The 20,132-nt window shown below is 39.1% G+C and overlaps 2 protein-coding genes across 2 annotated transcripts; both read right to left on the reverse strand.

Annotated features, from left to right (window-relative positions):
* Positions 1-983: 983 nt before the first annotated feature.
* On the reverse strand, positions 984-2,178 carry LOC119045864 (putative gustatory receptor clone PTE01). Its single transcript, XM_037140718.2, has one exon. It carries the CDS (start codon positions 2,031-2,033, stop codon positions 984-986), a length of 1,050 nt encoding a protein of 349 aa, XP_036996613.2. The 5' UTR covers positions 2,034-2,178.
* A 10,670-nt stretch (positions 2,179-12,848) lies between these two features.
* LOC119045865 (putative gustatory receptor clone PTE01) lies at positions 12,849-18,850 on the reverse strand. The gene is made up of 2 exons (XM_037140719.2): positions 18,705-18,850; positions 12,849-13,782 (listed from the first exon to the last, which is right to left on the reverse strand). Exons 1-2 carry the CDS (start codon positions 18,848-18,850, stop codon positions 12,849-12,851), a joined length of 1,080 nt encoding a protein of 359 aa, XP_036996614.2.
* Between the last annotated feature and the right edge of the window lie 1,282 nt (positions 18,851-20,132).

Genomic DNA, 20,132 nt, shown 5'->3' on the forward strand with positions numbered 1-20,132 from the left:
TCAGTAAATGAATGGATCAAAAAACTATGGTACATTTACATGATGGAATACTACACAGTAGAAAGAAAGAACTCCTTCCCTTTGTGACAGCATAATTGGAACTGGAGAGCATTATGCTAAGTAAAATATTCCAGGCAGTGAAAGACAAATACCGTATGATCTCACCTTTAAGTGGAACCTAATCAACAAAACAAAGAAGCAAGCAAAATATAACCAGAACCATTGAAATTAAAAACAATCTGACAGAGGGGAGGTGAAAGGGGATAGTGGGGGGAAAGTGGGGAAGGGTTTTCAGGAACAACTATAAAGGACACATGGACAAAACCAAGGAAAGTGGAATCAGGGGAGGGAGGTAAGGATCCCTAGGGTGGGGAGTGGGGAGGTGGGAAATGCAGAAAACTGTACTTGAACAACAATAAAATAATTTTTAAAAAGAACATTATGCTCTTTTCACTCTCCAATCCAATTAAATCTTTCTGTATGGTGATAGAACTGAGGCACAAAGATTTTTAAAGCTCATTTGATGCTTTCAATAAGAAGTCTAGATTGTGGATCAGTGACACACATTCTCTGACACAGCCTGCACTAATACATTTGTCTGAAGACAAAGTTTTATGAAAAAATAGACATGGACAGTGAAAATAGTTGAGAATCATATATACATATACATACACATTAAAAGGGAGTTGTGAATTTCTACAGGATACCTGGATCCTAGATGACAAATACAGAAGATTCCACAGTTGTAATAGGATTCAGTTGTGAGGTGATTTCTGACATACATAGGATCTCAGAATACTCCTTTAATTCCAATAAAGATGTGTCAAAATAAGCAATTTTCAGATATATAAATAAAGATGAATAAAAACCATGAGCTACAAAAATTGTATAATTGAAGAGGTATGTTTGCCAATTCCAGATGTTGGTTTTGCAGTCATTTTCAACCCACAGACAAAAAACCCACAATGGCCCAAGTATTGAGACTAGGCTATTCTGCTGAGGAGCCTCCGCATGGCCCTCTTCATATCCCTGTTCCTTAGACTATATATGAAAGGATTCAGCATGGGGGCGACCACAGCAAACACCACAGACACCTCTGCATCATTTCTGAAAGAATGTGAGATGATAGAACTGAGGTACACCCCAAGCCCTGTTCCATAAAATAAACAAACAGCTGAAAGGTGAGAGCCACAGGTGAAGAAGGCCTTATACTTCCCCCCTGATGATGGGACTCTCAGAATGGAGGAAACAATTTTATAGTAAGAGAAAAAGATCCCTGAGACTGGAATACCACCAAAGATGGCACCAATAAAATAGAGTAACATTTGATTGGTAGAGTTATCATTACAAGCAAGCTTGAGGAGTTGCGGAGGATCACAGAAGAAATGAGGAATTTCTGTATTTGTGCAAAAAGAAAGCTGCAATATCATCAAGCAGTGCAGTTGGGAGTCCAAAAGGCTGATCAAAAAAGACACCAGAACCAACAGGCTACAGAGGTGAGGGTTCATGATGACTGTGTAGTGCAGGGGGTAACAAATAGCCACAAACCGATCATAGGCCATCACAGTTAGGAGCATACCGTCCAAACATCCAAAAAAATAAAAAGAAGATGACTGAATCAGGCAGCCAGCATAGGAAATAACTCTGCTGTGAGTTTGAATGTCCCAAATTATCTTTGGCATGGTGGTAGAAGTAAAGCCAATGTCAGTCATGGATAGGATGGAGAGGAAGAAGTACATGGGAGTGTGGAGGTGAGAGTCAGAGCCGATGGTCAGGATGATGAGCAGGTTCCCCAGCATGGTCACCAAGTACATGGACAGGAAGAGGCTGAAAGTTAGAGGCTGAAGTTCTGGATGATCTGAGAACCCCAGAAGGAGGAATTGCAATGCACCTGTGAGATTCTGTGGTTCCACATAGCAGAAACACCTTTTGGAAGATACATGAGAGCTGGTATACAGGAAACAAGCACACCAGTGTGTCTGTATTTTGGATTTAGGCAATTCATACATAAAGTATTCACACTTATGGACCATTCTCCTTTAGTAATATTTCTCAGTTATGACAAACATTCTTCTTAGAACTCTTTTCATACTGGATTTTTCTTCATTAACCTGTTACTACATGCATCACTTTGGGAAAAAATGGGCTAAAGAAATTAGAGAAGTAAGGTTATTTAGAGATTTATAAGTCCATAAACACAGTGACATATCAGTCCCTTCCTGTGAAGGAAAGAAAGGGAATGAGAAACATCCTTCTTTCTTAAAGAAAAAAATGTTTTTTTTAAAGTGACCTTAGTTCAAGGACAATAATAAGCAGTCAAATGTATTTTATCCAAATTCAGCGCAATTCACTCCCTTGATTTTTGTTATTTATATGTACCCTATAAGATTTATGTAATAAAGTGTCTGAATTCACTTTTTGTGTGTGATGTTTGGCTACTAATGGTTTTCAAACCACTCCTCTCTCTCTCATCCCCTTCTGCAACATCTGGGCTAGCTGATAAGAAAGACTTGGCTCTTCAGTTATGAAATAAAAAAGTCATGGGGGATGTAATGTACAACATGGTGACTACAGTTAATAATAAACTAAAAACCAAAGGAAATCATCAACAAAATGAAGACAACCCACTAAATGGGAGAACATACTCACCAATGGTATACCTGGTAAATGTTAATATCTGAAATTTACAAAGAACTCCTACAACGAAAGAACAATGGGCAAGGACATGAATAAACACTTCTCCAAAGAGGACATACAAATGGCCAATAGACATATGAAAAGATGCTCAGCATCACTAATCATCAGAGTAATGCAAATCAAAACCACAATGAGATATCACTTCACACCTATCAGAATGGCTATCATCAACAAGTCAACAAACAAGTGCTGGTGAGGATGTGAAGAAAAAGGAACTCTGGTGCACTGTTGGTGAGAGTGCAGATTAGTAAAACCACTATGGAAAACAGTGTGGAGATGCCTCAAAATAAATTAAAAATGGAATGGTCTTGTGACCCAGCAATTCTACTTCTAGGTATATATCCAAAGAAACCTGAAACACTAACTTAAAAGAATATATGCACCCCTATGTTCATTGCAGCACTATTTACAATAGCCAAGATTTGGGTGCAACCCAAGTACCCTTCAATAGATGAATGGGTGGAAAAGCTGTGGTATATTTACACAATGAAATATCTATCTGGCATTAAAAAAAAGAAATCTTACCATTTGCCACAGCATGGATGGACTTGGAGGGTATTATGCTAAGTGAAATAAGTCAGACAGAGAAAGACAAACACCATATGATTTCACTTATATGTGGAATCTAATGAACAAAATAAACTAACAAAATAGAAACAAACTCATAGATACACAGAACAGGCTGACAGAGGGGAGGGTGGTTAGGGGACTGGGGGAAAAAGGTAAAGGGATTAAGAAGTACAGATTGGTAATTACAGAATTGTCACAGAGATGTAAAACTACAGCATAGGGAATATAGTTAATAGTATCATGATAACTATGTATGGGGCCAGGTGGGTACTTGAAATACTGGGGGGAACCAACTCTGTAAAGTACATGATTTTCTAACCACAATGCAGTGCATCTGAAACTAACACAGAATTATACTGAATGTAAACTGTAATTGAAAAATGAAAAAAGATATAGGAACTAACTAGGAACACTTGAGAAACAGTGGTATGCTGGACCAAGTTCTAGGAAAATGAAGCATATTTTCAAGTAAATAAAAATTTAATATTCATGTATGTGCAGAGAGAAAGAAGGAACTCCTACCCTTTGCAACAGCATGGATGGAACTGGAGAGCATTATGCTGAGTGAAGTAAGCCAGGTGTTGAGGGACAAATACCAGATGATCTCACCTTTAACAGGAAGCTAAACAACAAAACAAACAAGCAAGCAAAATAAAAACAAAGACACTAAAATGGAGAATGGGAGGACAGCGACCAGGGGGGAGAGGGGAGGGAATTTCAGGGGGAAAAGGGGAGGGATTTAGAGGAGCTAGTATAAAGGACACATGGACAACAGCTATGGGGGGTGGAAATGGGAGGGAGGTGGGGATCATGGGGGGTGGGCTGGGAAGGGAGTAAAAAGCAGAAAACTGTACTTGAAAAATAATTAAATTTTAAAAATGGAAAACAAAATATATTTTAAAAAGATTAATGAAATAAACTGTATACTTTAAAATGGTTAAAAAAGAAATTAATTAAAAATTAACAAAACATGTGAATACCCATGTCATAAAAGAAGAAATACAAGTAGACAAAAACATAGAAAAAAATTTAGCCTAACTAGGAAATAAACAAATTAAATCGATACTATTTTTCACCTATCAACTTGGCAACGATTGTTAATACCTGGTGTTGGCCAAGATACAAAAAAAGAGGTACTCTCAGCCAGTACTGGTTTGGGTACAAAGTGATTTTCAGCATTTACTTAATTGTATGTTGATCATACCTCTTTTTAAGAAAAAGGCCAGGTCCTCCCTTTTTTTGTGACGGGGAAAGATTTTCATATGCAGGAACTCACTCCGAACCCACATCCTAACCACAATGGTTTTGGGGTTGTTGTTTTTTTATTGTAGTTCAGTTACAATTGTCTCACCATTCTCTCCATTGCTTCTCCCTGCCCTGCCCACCACCTCCCCATCATCAATCCCCACCCCATTGTCCATGCCCATGAGTCCTGTACCCAGGTTTTTTAAAGCCACTTTCCTTGACCTCTCATGGCATTTCAGAACAGCTTAGAAAGGCTGCTATGCTCTCTACAGACAGGGAGATCTTCATATTAGGATTAAAATTTTCATACTCTCCTATATGTGTGGCATTTTCAGCCTCAACATCCAAGCCAAGTTTTGGGTGGCAGTCCATCCTATTTCTGTAGAGTGCTTGCTACACTTGATGCAGTGAGTGGGCCACTAAGACAATGGCCACCACCATTGCAAGTCTGTCTTTTCTTGCTCTGGCTTGGCTGTGTGATGGCAAACATGCACTTTGAGCTAGTCCCTGCTAGCAAGCTTGCATTTTACACAGTGCTGCACTGTGCTGCATTTGTTGAGTCTTTCCAATTCTTTCTTCTAGATCTAACTGACCTGACTTAGAAGATTCAATAATTACTTAGCTTTTAGAGACAAGAGTATGAAATTGAATCTTTCCTTAATGTGGCACTGGATCTTGGGTCTCAACAAACATATCTGTATGAAGATGTCTTTGAATGAAGATGTGAATGACACTAGGGTCAGGAGAAAGATTCTTACCTGATATGATTGTCTGTTTCAACAAGGCATTGGCCCCTGTGGGTGCTCAGGGGAAACAGTATACCCTGTGCACAATATAGGTTAATTGGATGGTTGCTCACAAAAGAGTAGTAATTAGAGAGAAACAGAGAGAGAGAGAGAGAAACAGAGAGGGGGAAAGGAAATAGAAAGGAAAAAGAGAGAAGGGTCAGGGTGGGAGGGGGAAGGAAAGAAATGTAGACATTATGAGCCATTTTGAGATCTACACTCCTAAGAATAAAAATCTCATAAGGACCTTTAAATATGCCTGCTGCTACTGTTTCCCATGCCTTCCTCACAACAAAGACCTGAATCCTCAGGGTTTTAGAGAGAAACACCTATGGCATCTCTGTGTCACAGTGAATGGGTTAATTCAAACCTAATCTAAGCATGAGGTACATAAATCATTATTGTGGAGGAATTCCCTAACCCTGAAGATACTCATTTCAGGCTCTCTGAAGGAAGAAATTTATAAATATGAGTAGGATAGAGAGAGCATCCCTTGAAGCATATCCAGTGATGAGAGACAAGGACTTCTGGCCAAGATGGAGGCATAGGTAGACACACTGTGCCTCCTCACACAACCAAAAGAAGGACAACAACAATTTAAAAATAAAAAACAACCAGAACTGACAGAAAACTGAACTGTATGAAAGTCCAACAACCAAGGAGTTAAAGAAGACACATTCATCCAGACTGGTAGGAGGGGAGGAAACAGGCAGCCAGGCAAAGAGGACTTGCAGCAAGCCAGTGGCTGGCAAACCCAGTGAGGCAGCGGATTGTGGAGTGGACAACCCCACATTCACGTGCAGATAAACCAGGAGAAACAACTGGAGAGTGGGACAGACTGTGCAACCCAGGGCCCCAGTGAGGAGAAATAAAGCCTCAAACCTCTGACTGAAAATACTTGGGGGGTTGAGGCAGCAGGAGAAATTCCCAGTGTCAAAGGAGAGTTCATTGGAGAGACCCTCAGGGTCCTAGAATGTACACAAACCCACCCACACAAGAATCAGCACCAGAAGGGCCCAATTTGCTGGTGGAAAGTGAGGGAAGTGACTGAAAACCAGCAGAGTGGAGTGAGTGCCATTGTTCCCCCTCAGACCCCTGTCCCACATACATCATTACAACAGCGACATGGGCTACCCCACCCAGATGAACACCTAGGGCTCCGCCCCTTACTATGTAACAGGTGCGTCAAGACAAAAAAATGGCCGAAATGGAAAAACAGATCAAAGCTCCAGTACAAATACAACTAAGCAACAAAGAGATAGCCAACCTATCAGATGCACAGTTCCAAAAACAGGTGATCAGGATGCTCACAGAATTAGTTAAATTTGGTCCAAATTAGATGAAAAAAAAATGAAGGCTACACTAAGTGAAATAAAGAAAAATGTATAGGGAACCAATAGAGATGGGAAGGAAACTGGAACTCAAATCAATGGAGTGGACCAGAAGGAAGAAAGAAACACCCAACCAGAAAAGAATGAAGAAACAAGAATTCAAAAAAAAAATGAGGAGAGGCTTAGGAACCTCCAGGACATCTTTAAACATTTTAACATCCGAATTATAGGGGTACCGGGAGGAGAAGAGGAACAGCAACAAGTGCAAAAGTTATTTAAACAAATAATAAAATATAACTTCCCCAATCTGGCAAAGAAAATAGACTTCCAGGAAGTCCAGGAAGCTCAAAGAGTCCCAAAGAAGGTGGACACAAGGAGGAACACATAAAGACACATAATAATTATATTACCCAAGATGAAAGGGAAGGAGAGAATCTTAAAAGCAGCAAGAGAAAAGACAACAGTTACCTACAAAGAAGTGCCCATAAGACTGTCAGCTGATTTCTCAAAAGAGATCTTACAGGCAAGAAGGGGCTGGAAAGAAGTATTCCAAGTCATGAAAGGGAAGGACCTACATCCAAGATTGCTCCATCCAGCAAAGCTTTCATTTAGAGTGGAAGGGCAGATAAAGTGTTTACCAGATAAGGTCAAGTTAAAGGAGTTCATCATCACCAAGCCCTTATTATATGAAATGTTAAAGGGATTTATCTAAGAAAACAAAGATAAAAAGTATGAACAGTAAAAGAACAACAAATTCACAATTATTAACAATCACACCTAAAACAAAAACAAAAGCAAACTAAGCAAACAACTAGAATAGGAACAGAATCACAGAAATGGAGATCATGTGGAGGGTTGTCAACAGGGGAGTGGGAGGGGAAGAGAGGAGGAAAAGGTACAGAGAATAAGTAGCATAGATGGTAGGTAGCAAATAGACAGGGGGAGGGTAAGAATAGTATAGGAAATGTAGAAGCTAAAGAACTTATATGTACAACCCATGGACATGAACTAAAGGGGGGAAATGTGGGTGGGAGGGAGTATGCAGGGCAGAGGGGAGTGAAGGGGGGGAAATGGGACAACTGCAATAGCATAATCAATAAAATATATCTAAAAAGAAAGAAAGAGGAGAGAAGAGAAACCTGGATATGGGGAAACAAACAAACAAACAAACAAAACTGAAACAGAGGTATACAGTTTGACCCTATTGGAACTTCAAATTTTACTGAAAGAATTCATAGAAAAAAATCAAAGTGTGGTGATTGGTTTTTGCATCTCTTCAACTTGGTTCTGAATTAAGTTTAACAGCAGCTGAAATGCACCAATTGGCATATTTTTATATCCTCGACAAATACTGGGTTTCAAATTATAGTAATAGTTGGGGATCCTAATAGTTTTAACAAGGTACCCTCTATAATCTTAGGAAGGTTCTTGAACATAAAAATAAAGGATAAACATGTATTCTTTGCCTTGACCATTGGAACTATTGTTTTGCCTGAATTTCCCATTGCAACAGTACCCATTGCCCTCAAAAATCCCCTAATGGGCATGGACACTCTTACTAAATTAGAATTAAATGAATTATTTAGCCCTGCATGGAAAAACCTGCCCAGTTTTTCACCTCTTGCTGTGTCTTCTTTACTTTACACAGGACATTTTACTTCCAACCCCTCTGGTCACCAAATGTTTCTGTGGGGCAAGGGGACCCATACCAAGCAATTCTCCACAACACCAGCTGAATGTCAATTTAACTCAGTTCTGACACTATCTGCCGGCAGTGCCAGATCCAATAAGTTAAGGCTCAGTCACACAAGACCACTCTCCTCCTGACTTCAGATCGGGACCTTCTGGAGCAGCAGGTCCCCAGTTTACCCACAACTTCAGTCCAACTTGGCTGCAAATCAGAGGTTCTCACAATGCCCTCATCAGGTTCAATTAGTCCTTCAGGAAGGGTGCTTAGAAGGAAATGACAGAATCTCATTCATTTCTTTAGTCACATGGACATCCCTGGAAGGGATGAAAGACCAGGCAGGAAAGACCCCAGTGTGTGTCAGCCAGGTGGACTATGCTGTGTTCCTATAAACTAACAATGGGTAATCAATATTTAACAGAGTGTGTGTGTGTGTGTGTGTGTGTGTGTGTGTGTGTTCTGAAAGAGAAGTATACAGAGGTATATAAAGGTATACTTTCTAAATATATATTTATTTGTATTAGGCACCTACTCTATGCCAACCACGGTGTGGATACTGGGAAATTAGAAATGTCATTTCTCCACAGGCATCTGCCTGGAGAGAGCTGGAAAGAGGAAAAAAATATATATTGAGTAGGTTGGCTGGGTGGGTATTGGGGGGGGGCGTATTTTTATTTTAACAGTTCATTTAGCCCATTATCAAAAATAGTATAGCTTTGCTCTGATAGTGTGGGTCAGTTCATTGGGCATCATTCCACAAACCATAAGGTTGCCAGTTTGATTCCCAGTCACAGCACATGCCTGGGTTGGGGCTTCAGTCCCCAGTTGTGGGGGCACAAGAGGCTATCAATGTTTCTCTTGCACATCAATGTTTCTCTCCCTCTCTTTCTCCCTCCCTCCCTCCTCTCATAATAAATAAATAAAATCTTTTTTTAAAGTATAGTTTTACCAATATACACAACAGAGATATTCTACAGTCTTTTCTTGCACTTCTTCACAATCCGGTACTTTAAATGGACAGCATATCTTAATTTGGACTAGCCATGTTCCAAGAGCTCAATAGCTATGTGCACCTAACTTGTATGGAAAGACATTGTTCTGTGAATATATATAGTTTCACTGCTCAGATCCAAACCTCACTCCACCCTTTTTTACCTCAGGACCTAGGTACAAATTAAGTAAGAACACTGTGCTCCTCTCCTCAATCCTAAAATAACAATCATGTGTACACCTTGATCTTGGGAGTATCATGCAGGTGAAAATTAAAGCTACATAACATAGCACTGAGCCTGACACAAGGAAACCTCATTAAAGTTTTGCGATATTCTGGTTCCTCTCCCCATCACCATCATGATTACAATCAGCATCAGAGATATTCTGGAGTATTTAGGGGATGGAGAGATCCGTTTCCTGCTCTGGTCTGGGCAACGACCTGGGAAGCTAAGAATGGAGAGGAGCAGAATTCTGAATGAGAGTTTGAAATCCACAAAAGAAAAGAGGACATAAATTTCATAAATCTTTGAGCTGCAACTTCACCTGTCAATGCCCTCTCACCTGGCTATCTCAATTGTCCCACTATCTTGATAATGAAGAGACAAGTTTCTCCATAATTCCTTTTCCATCCACCATCTGCCTTGGTACTCACTGGTTTCTGCTGTATTCCTGCTGGGACATGACCTAGAAGTTTGGTAATGATGAGGGCCCAGGCTCTCCTTCCAGGACTGGCATGCAGACAGATTCAGGCATGGATCTCCCAATGCAGGTGGCAACTCTGGCAGGAAGAGACACAAATATGAAGCTTACCTGGGACTGGCAACCTGAAGGGCTAATAATTTACTTCTATATGGCCTTCAGTGCTCAATGCACAGAGCTCATAATTAGCAAAATTGGTCCATGTTTTCCTAATCTCAGAGGATTTCCTAATATTAACAGAAGAGGAAAAGAACAGTGAATGTACTTAGAAGGATGTGGGACTCCTCTTCTCAGGAGAAAGCACATCTGTAACTTTGCTTCTTACTTCCATAATCAAGGACCTGAACATAGAATGCAAGCTCTCTTTTCCTTCTGGAAACAAAGGCTCTTTTTGGCTTTGCTATCTGAAAATCCATTGTATTAATCATGCAAGTTAGGAAGAATTAGGCCTTCTTTAAAAAGAATCTGAAACCATTTCCATTTTCTTAGTTAAGATTTCTGTCTCTAAAAGAAACTATTTCTCTTTCTTAGGGAATTTTTTAAAAACCCTCATCCAAGGACATACTTATTGACTTTAGAGAGAAGGGAAGGGAAGGAAAAAGAGAAACAGCAAAGAGAGATACATTGATGCCTTTTGTAGGCCCCTCAACCAGGCATGTACTCTGATCTGGAATTGAGCTCACAGGCTTCCAGTTTACAGCATGGTGCTCCAATCAACTGAGCCACACTGGCCAGAGCAAGGTGTTTTTTTAAATGGACATAAGTATTATTTATTGAGGGTTTACTATGTGCAAAGTGCTCTTTGCAGCACTGTACATCTCCAATGTTTTTTTTTCACTTTTTCTTTTTTTAATTGAGTTTATTGTGGTGACATTGGTTAATAAAGTTGTATAGGTTTAAGGTATATAGTTCTGTACTATATCATCTGCATATTGTATTGTGTGTTCACCACCCCAAGTCAAGCTGGGATTTTGTTTTGTTTTGTTTTGTGTTTTGTTTTTTATTTTTTTGCTGATTTAAATGATAGACCAAGTTCCAATTTTTTTCTTTCATTGGTGTTTGTTGGTGTACTAGAAAACTATTGACTCTTACAAACTTTATTTTATAACTTGCCACTTCTCTTCAATAAGCCAGAGTACCTAACAAGAATGCAATCAAAGTGTTAGCTAGGGCTGCAGTCCTCAAAGTTTGGCTGGGAAGAGACCTTCCAAGCCCATGCACTCTTGGAAGGATGGAGTTTCCTGTGGGCTGTTGGCCAGAGGCCTTCCTCAGTTCTCTGCCATGTGGGTCCCTCATAGGGAAGCTCACACATGGCTGTTGGATCCCATTAAGACAAGTAACAGAGAGACAAAGTCCAGGAATATGAAACCTAGAGCCTTTTTTTTACCCTAATACCAGAAGTGACACCTCATCAATTTTGCCATGTCATATCAATTGGGAGCAAGTCAGCAGGCCCAAGGCACACCCCAGAAGATGGGTGTCCACAAGAATATGAATACAGGATCCAGAGTAGGTTAGAATCTGCCCACCATGTAGGCCTCACTCCCTATCAAGACGTTGGTCTCTAAGCATCACGATACTGGAGATATGTCTCTGCTTCCCAGCATAGTCCACAACCCATCACACCACAGTGCTCTTCAGCAAAATTTTCCTGCAGATAAACTGGCATATTAGTAGAAATCACCTCTAATTTGGTGTTTCTGCAGACCATGTTCCTTCAAGTCAAGTAGTCCCAAAAAGCTTGTATGGTTTCTCTCCCATCACTGGGGTCCCTCCATTGACATCACACCAAGATGCAGCCATTTGGTGCCCAAATTCAACAAATGTCCCCAGTGACTTCTGATTTCTGCTCATCGAAAAGAGCTTGTCCTATTTCAGGATGAAATGTTTCAGAAACATTCTAAGGACAGGGGAGGAGATAAGGAGTGATTCCCCAAGTCCAGCTCTTGGGTCAACTGGTAGTCACATCTTCTTGATGAACTCCAACAGACGCAGTTATCAGTATTTATAAAAATCCCCAGGGGATTCCAATAAAATCTACAACTGATGAAATACTTCACAGTAGAAAGAAAAAAGGAGATCCTACCCTTTGCGACAGTGTGGATGGAACTGGGGAGCATTATGCTAAGTGAAATATGCCAGGCAGTGAAAGGCAAATACCATATGATCTCACCTATAAGTGGAAGCTAATCAACGAAACAAAGAAGCAAGCATAATATAACCAGAGCCATTGAAATTAAGGACAAATTGACAGTAACCAGAGGGAAGGTGGGAGGGAGTAATGGGAAGGGGAAAGGGAAAGGTTTTCAGGAACATCTGGAAAGGACACATAGACAAATCCAAAGGTTAGGATCAAGGGTAGGAGGTAGGGATGGCTGGGATGGGGGGCAGGGTGGTGGAAAAATAGAGACAACTGTACTTAAACAAAATATAAAGCTTAAAAAATTGAACATAAATAAATAGGAAGGAAAACAGTGAACTACTGGCTCCTCAGAAATTAGCTGAATGAGCAGATGTGACAGATGCAAAAAATTGTATAGAAAATACCCTAAAACCATGGGGAAAAGTTTAAGTATATAATAAGAGAATTGTGTACTTCACCTGGATACTAGAGTCAAAGAGGAGACCCTTTCATGCATTTATTATGATGTACAAAGGAAGCCCATACTCTGCCAATTAAATTAAAGACAAATTAAAAGAAGTAAAGTTCATATATGAAGCATGGAGAGGAATGAAAACCATGAGACTAGAAAAAAATATGACCAAGGAAACAGTATTCACTGGTCTACATGTTTGTTTTGGCTAGTTTTTCCAACCACACTCCAAAAAGTAACACAGATACTAAGATGAGACTGTTCTGCTGTGGAGCCTCCACAGGGCACTCTTAATGTCTCTGTTCCTCAGGCTGTAGATAAATGGGTTTAGCATGGGAGTGACCACACTGTACATGACCGAGGCTGCCATAGCCTCTCTGGGAGAAGGCAACAATGTTGATCCAAGGTAAACCCCAAAAGCTGTTCCATAAAATAAGCAAACAACAGACAAGTGAGAACCACAGGTGGAGAAGGCTTTATACTTCCCACCTACTGATGGGACTCTCAGAATGGAGGAAACAATTTTATAGTAAGAGAAAAAGATCCCTGAGAGTGGAACACCACCAGAGATGGTGCCAACAAAATACATGACTAAGTTATTGGTGAATGTGTCAGAACAAGCAAGATGAAGAAGTTGAGAAGGATCACAGAAGAAATTAGAAATCTTTACATCCTTGAAGCAAGTAAGTTGTAATACAATCAAATTGTGCAACTGAGAGTCCAAAAGACTGATAAGAAATGACACCAAAACTAAGAAGCAGCAGAGGCATGGATTCATGATGACTGGGTAGTGCAGAGGATGACAGATGGCCACAAACCGATCATAGGCCATCACAGTCAGAAGCATACCATCCATACATCCAAAAAGGATCAAAAAAGACATCTGTGTCAGGCAGTTCCCATAGGGTATGACTCTTCTGTGAGCATGGATGTCCACAATCATCTTCGGAACAGTGGTAGAAATGAAACATATGTCAGCCAAGGATAGGTTGGAGAGGAAGAAGTACATGGGCGTGTGCAGGTGGGAGTCAGAGCTGATGGCCAGGATGATGAGCAGGTTCCCAAGCACAGTGACCAGGTACATGGACAGGAACAACCCAAAGAGCAAGGGCTGCAGTTCCAGATCATCTGAGAGACTCATGAGGAAGAATTCTGAGACACGTGTGAGATTTTGTGCACACCTTTTGAAAAAGAAAAGAGAATTGAAAAATAAAAAAAAGAAGTAAATGAGCACACGGCACTGTGTCCATATTTTGTATCGAGGTGATTAGCTTCCAAGGTCAGACACCTCAGTACCTTCAGCAATATTTCTCAGTATGACAAATCCTATCTGATTAGAGCCATATCTTTATTGGTTTTCATGTTATTCACCTCTTTCTATACACACTTTACTTCCCAGGAACTTGACTGAAGAGAATCAGAGGAGCAAGAAAATTAGAGATAACAAATTCATAATTACAGGAAAATACAGTGTACTTCATAAGAAATACTCTTTCCCCTGTAAGGAAAAAAATATCATTCTAATGTAAAGAAATTAGAAAGTAGGTAAATATACCTTTTTTTATTCAAATGCAGTGCTAGTTTAGTAGTTTCTTAATTTAGATAATGTTAAACACTGTATAAACATGATTGTGTAATCTGGATTCTAAATGAAGTTGAATGTTCATAATCAAAAAGTATTTTTATATGATAGTTATCTTCATGAGTTTTATCATTCTTGGGTCTTCTCCCTCTTTTCTTCATGAAAATAAGTGATTACTCAAACATCTGAGTTGCCCTTTAAAAGTCTTTTGGTAGTTCTATTTTAATTAGTACCAGTTTTTAATTTTTTGAGGAGTGTCCATATTTTTTTATAATGGCTATACCGATATTCACTCATACTAACAGTGTACCAGGGTTCCATTTCCTCCATCCTTACCAACACTCGTTTGGTTTTTTGTTTGTTTATTTGTTTGTTTGTTTGTTTGTTTGTTTGTTTTACCCATGATTGGAATTATTGGAATGTAGGCCTAAACAACTCAATAGTTACATTCCTTTTCACACAAGTGTTATTTCTTTTGTTATAATAGCCATTTTAATAGGTGTGAGATGTTATCCTATTGTGATTGTGACTTGCATTTTCCTGATGGTTAGTGATGTTGAAAACCTTTTCATATACCTGTTGGTTTTGTTTCTCTTATCATAAACCCTCCTATTTACGGTTGAGCACTTCACACTTTAGCAATGGGGAGGTACCACTACCAGTTTTAAGACCTAGACTTTTTATGTTTAGACAACAGATTTTCATGTCAATCCTTCCTCATACATGGAATGCAATTCTCTTACTTCAGCTACCTTAAAGTCTTTTTTTTTTTGGGGGGGGGGGGGGGGGATGTGGTCAAACTATGATTTAATTGTAGAAAATCAAGTTAGAAGAATGCAAATGCATCTGAGATAATAATTGAACTTACCTTATAGTATTATTGTTAGAAAGTTTTTAAAAATCATTTAAATTACTTAAACCAGTGGTCCTTATTTCTAGTTGACTGAATATATACCTGTGGCTATTTAACGATATACAGGACCTGGCTGGTGTGGCTTAGGGGATTGAGTGCTGGCCTGCAGATCAAAGGGTCACCAGTTTAATTCCCAGTCATGGCACATGCCTGGATTGCAGGCCAGGTCCCCAGCAGGGAGCATGTGAGAGACAACCACATATCGATCTATTTCTTCCTCTCTTTCTCCCTCCTTTCTCCTCTCTCTAAAAATAAATAAACAAAATCTTAAAAAATATATATACACACACTGTGGCCTCAGCCTAGAACAAAATTATTCAGCATCTGTACATGCAATATTCTTGGTTGTCCTAATGTGCAACTATCATTAATACCCACCACCCACATTAAAAATACAAACATTTAATAATATTTGCTTCAGATCTCACATTGTATAAAGATTTGAAACATTACTGAAAAAATTTGATTTTTCTTGGTATCTTAATTTGATCCCATTTCTCTATATAACTCATCCACCATAGACAACCAGCACCATCCATTTGGTGCGCATGTTTTCTTTTCTTTTTTTTTTTTTTTTATTTTTTAAAATATATTTTTTTGGAATTTTTTTAATTTATTTTTTAAAATTGATTATGCTTGGTGCGCATGTTTTCTTGTCAATATTGACTTATGTATCCAAAAGCAGTTTCCTTAAAAGCTTACCTAAACAGTATACTTACTACACAGGTTGCCTCTGAAATGTACTTGTTTACTGCAATGTTGAATTTCAGTTTCTTTGTGAAGTATGCACATCAACTTTAAACATTTTACTGATACACATTATTATGTGAGGGAAGACTTCATTTTACTTAGTTTATCAATTTATATTTATGTATTTTAATATAAATCTGACAAATGTAAAATATAGATTTAATACATTTATAATTTAATATATTCTATTTATGTGTTAAATATTTATTTTACATTATATATTTTATATTTATATTACATTATTATTTATATCAGTTGCTTCATATGACAATCTTATAAAAATTCTTGCACCTCTCTTCACATGACAGAAGTAAGAATTTGTATTGATTAAGTCAGTGGTGATTAGCAGTTCAACTTCTAATAACTGTTCAATTCTGCTCACATGTACTTGACAATATGTGTTGTCCCAATATAGAAATTATTTTCTATCATCTACATTCTCTTATTATAAAGGTATGCATTTGAAAATATCCTTGAAGTCTGCTTTGTAATAATCATTCCATGATAGCTGCACATGAAATTTCCACCTTCGATAGGAATTTATTTTCCCTATTGGATTTCAAGCCTGGACTGTAAAATGCATGACTATATATAGAAAACCCTATTTTCCACAATGTTGGTGACATTACGGCACCTGTAAACCACTGGCTCCTTGTCAGAATTCACAGGTCAACTCACTGAACCAAAAGAGGATGAACTGAATTTTTTACCTCCATTTCTCATCTGGGACCCAAGTAGGGCTTGAAAGAACCACTCATTAGCTAACATGGAAGTGACAGAGTGCTGGTACAGGAATAAGAAGGTCAGTTTTAAGTGCTGAATTTTTCACCTGCTCTTGTGGAGTGTGTGTAAGTCTCTGGATCTCTCTGTGCTTGTGGTCCTTCTTGAAATGAAGAGTTAAACATCCATCTCTAAACCATCTGTTGCAGCTAAGGGAAGGTTGGAACTTAAGAAATATTTGGTCATTTTTTAACAAAGAATTTCAACCATTATTGGAATAATGTGTTTAGTAATAAAATACAATTCCAAAAATGTAATGCCATTTTTATGGTAGAAATGTCGACAGCTTTCCTGTCCCTAGAGCATGGAATGACACAAAACCCTAAAATGTGCTCAGCTCATACAATCAGATTAACTGCTCCCTTCTTAAATCATTGAATATTATTTATAATATTAAATGGAATATAATAGCTCTCACTAAAAGTTTATGACATAGACAAAAACACTATTTTATCTTGTCTGTAGTCCTATGGGACATTCCTGAGAAGGATGAAAACACTGGCATAAATGGTCAAGTGTTTGGAATCCATATTGCCCACTCTGTTTCTATAAACAATGGAAGAGTCTATTTAATATTTAACAGAGACTCTTTTTTTTTGATGCCTCCTCTGTGCCAGTAAGGTATGGGCTTAGAGTGGGGGATCAGAAACAAGTGAGATTCAATCATTTCCCTCCACATACAAAGGATGCACTTGTATAAACAAAAGTAAAATGTCCTTTTAAACAAAAATAAAAGTAAAATGTCCTGACATTTGTCTTATAAAAGTAAAATGCCAGGGAAGTAGGGAAACCTTAACTTCAAGTCACCAGATACTTAAGTCAAATGACATGAGAATTAGCTTTATCACTATTAATAATAAAATATCTAAAATTTATTTTGTCCTTACCTTGTGCATCCATCACTATGTATTACATGAGGGCATCCATTCTTTGTTTAATCCTTATTCAGTGAAGTTGTATCAACTAGGACTCAACTCAGATGACAATCCCAAGTTCCAAAGATACTAAGACCTTTCCCATAACACACTAATAATAAGTGGAGCAGACAGGATTTGGAATTAAATTGTCAGTCTCTGAAGCACTAAACTTTATTGTGTCCAGACTTTCTGAAAGTTTTAAGCAGAAGCACAGAGATCTTAACCACAGGTACATCTGAGGTACATTTTTTAACTCTTTTCAATATCCTGAGAAGGAATGAACCCTAACATTTTGTCCTTGTATCCTTTTTAATTGAGGGGGTGATTATAAGAACAGAGGAACGTAGACAGTTGAAGTGAAATCCAAGAGTGAGGACAAGAGAGAGATCTGCCCCAAATTATCATGTGCCAGTTCTTTTTATGACCTTGGCCTGTAGCCTCAACCATACTTTCTACAGTTCATGCAGCAAATGCTACCTATGACTTTCCACTGTGGTCTGCCAGAAAACTCCACAGAGAAGAGCAGGGTGAGCAGGGGGTTCCTGGTCAGGATTGACAGGGAAATGAAATGACTGTTTGGATTGGCAGAGAAGTCTGGCTGAATGCCCTGAGTCTGGAGTTAGACTCCCAAGATTCTAACCTGGCTTCAATTCTTTTTAACTCATGACCTGATACAAGTTACATAAAATACTATACTCCTTCACTTTTATATAAAATAATAATAATATATGAATTTATAATTTGGGAGAGCTTATGCAGATGAAACCAAATAAAATACATAAAATATCTACCCCAGAGCTTGGCACTTAGAAAGCCCTCAATAAAAGTACATGATGTTATGGTTAATGTCATCCTTCTCATCGTCACCATCATGATCATTCTGGAGTGCTTAGGGGAGAGTTTAGGGAGACCCATTTCCTACTGTGGCGAGGAAGAATCCAACCAGAGTCAGAACCAATGAGGGTGGAAGCAGAACTCCTAATGAGAGTTCTCATATCCCCAGCAGAACCAAGAACACAAACTCCATAGAGCACTGACCTGAATTTGTATATTTGCACCCTCTCATCTACCTATTGCAACTGTCACATTTGTCTGGTTGGGGAGGAATAATACTCCCAACCCTTCCTTCTCCAATCACCATCTTTCACAGCACTTACTTACTGGGCTAGACTGCATCTCTGCTGGACCATGACCAAGGAATACAGACAGATCGGCTGCCCTTCCCCTGCCTTGTGTACAATGAAGAATTGGGGTCTCGCCTCAGGACTGGCAGGAAGACAGACTCCAGCTGGAACTTTCTGATGCATATGCCCACAAAGAAAGGAGACACAGATATGGAGCCACTATAGTTAAGACTAGCGAAACTAAGGACTGAAGGCACCAGCCAATTATTTACAATGGTATAAATCTCAATACACAAATCTCCTAATTAGCCAATTGGTCTGTATTGTCCTAATCTCTGGGAATTTGCTGATATTAATGGAAGTGGAAAAGAAAAAAGCGAATATCCTAGGAGGATCTTGGCCCTTCCTCTCCTGAGAGGGAAGGTCACTTGTACTCCTTGCTTCTTACTTCCAAGTTGCAAGATCTTAACATAAAACTCAGGCTTTTTTTTTTTAATTTAACCACTTTATGTGTGATTTTAATATCTGTAAATCCATTGTATTAATCATGAGATCTATGAAGAATTAGGTCTTTTATACCAAGAATGTGATACTATTTTCATTTTATCAGTTATTTGTCTGTAAGGATAACTTTTTACTTTCACTTCCTTAGATGTTTCTTGGCTTGGCTTTCCAGCACAGTCCTGAATTCATTACACAACAAAAACTCAAGAAAAATTCATTAGAGACAACCTGGCAAATGGGTACACCTTCGTCTCAACTGGACACTTCTGCAGACCTCACTCTACTACCTCTGGTCACATAGTCTCAAGTAGGTCCCTTGTTTTCTGTAATACCAGGAGAGCTCCTCCTTCAACATCCAGTCAATTTGCAGCCATCTCACAGCCAAATTTAACAAATGTCCCTAGAAGTTCTGATTTCTGCTAACTAGAAAGGAATCAACTCACTCCAGAATCTATTTTCTTCATATTTTTTGTGTGTTCCCAGCTCTTGAAAACTATAAGAAAATGTGGTTTGGGTTTATGGTGGGGGGAGGTTTCTAGGGGATAAAGTGGGATGTATGTGGATAGTGGTGTGTTGTAACCCTCTAAACGCTATCCATGCAGGCGCTGATTCAGAAATCTCTCTGCTGAGAAATGTGAAGACTGGTTTGTTGTCGTAGACCTCTCTGCCTGATTTTAGGAATTGTATCTCTACCCCTTGTGGCTAAGGGCAAGAGACAACCTTTGGAATGCCAGCCGCAGGAGACAAAGCCTGTCTCTGGTAGCAAATGCTGCCTCAGTTTCCTCTCCCTGCCCCCAAAGCTTGGTCAGAAGTCAATGACAGGTAAGACCCCTCACAGCGGGGGGCGGGGGGTGGGCAACCTAAGCCAGACTTGATCACTTGAAAGGCCTTCATAGAAGGACTCGGGGGTGGGGGGGTGCAACAGAAAGCAATGGACTCTCCCCCCCTCCCCGCTTTGACA

The sequence above is a fragment of the Artibeus jamaicensis genome, unplaced genomic scaffold (assembly GCF_021234435.1).
Source record: "Artibeus jamaicensis isolate MK-2021 breed Jamaican fruit bat unplaced genomic scaffold, CSHL_Jam_final scaffold_537, whole genome shotgun sequence".
Taxonomy (NCBI): domain Eukaryota; kingdom Metazoa; phylum Chordata; class Mammalia; order Chiroptera; family Phyllostomidae; genus Artibeus; species Artibeus jamaicensis.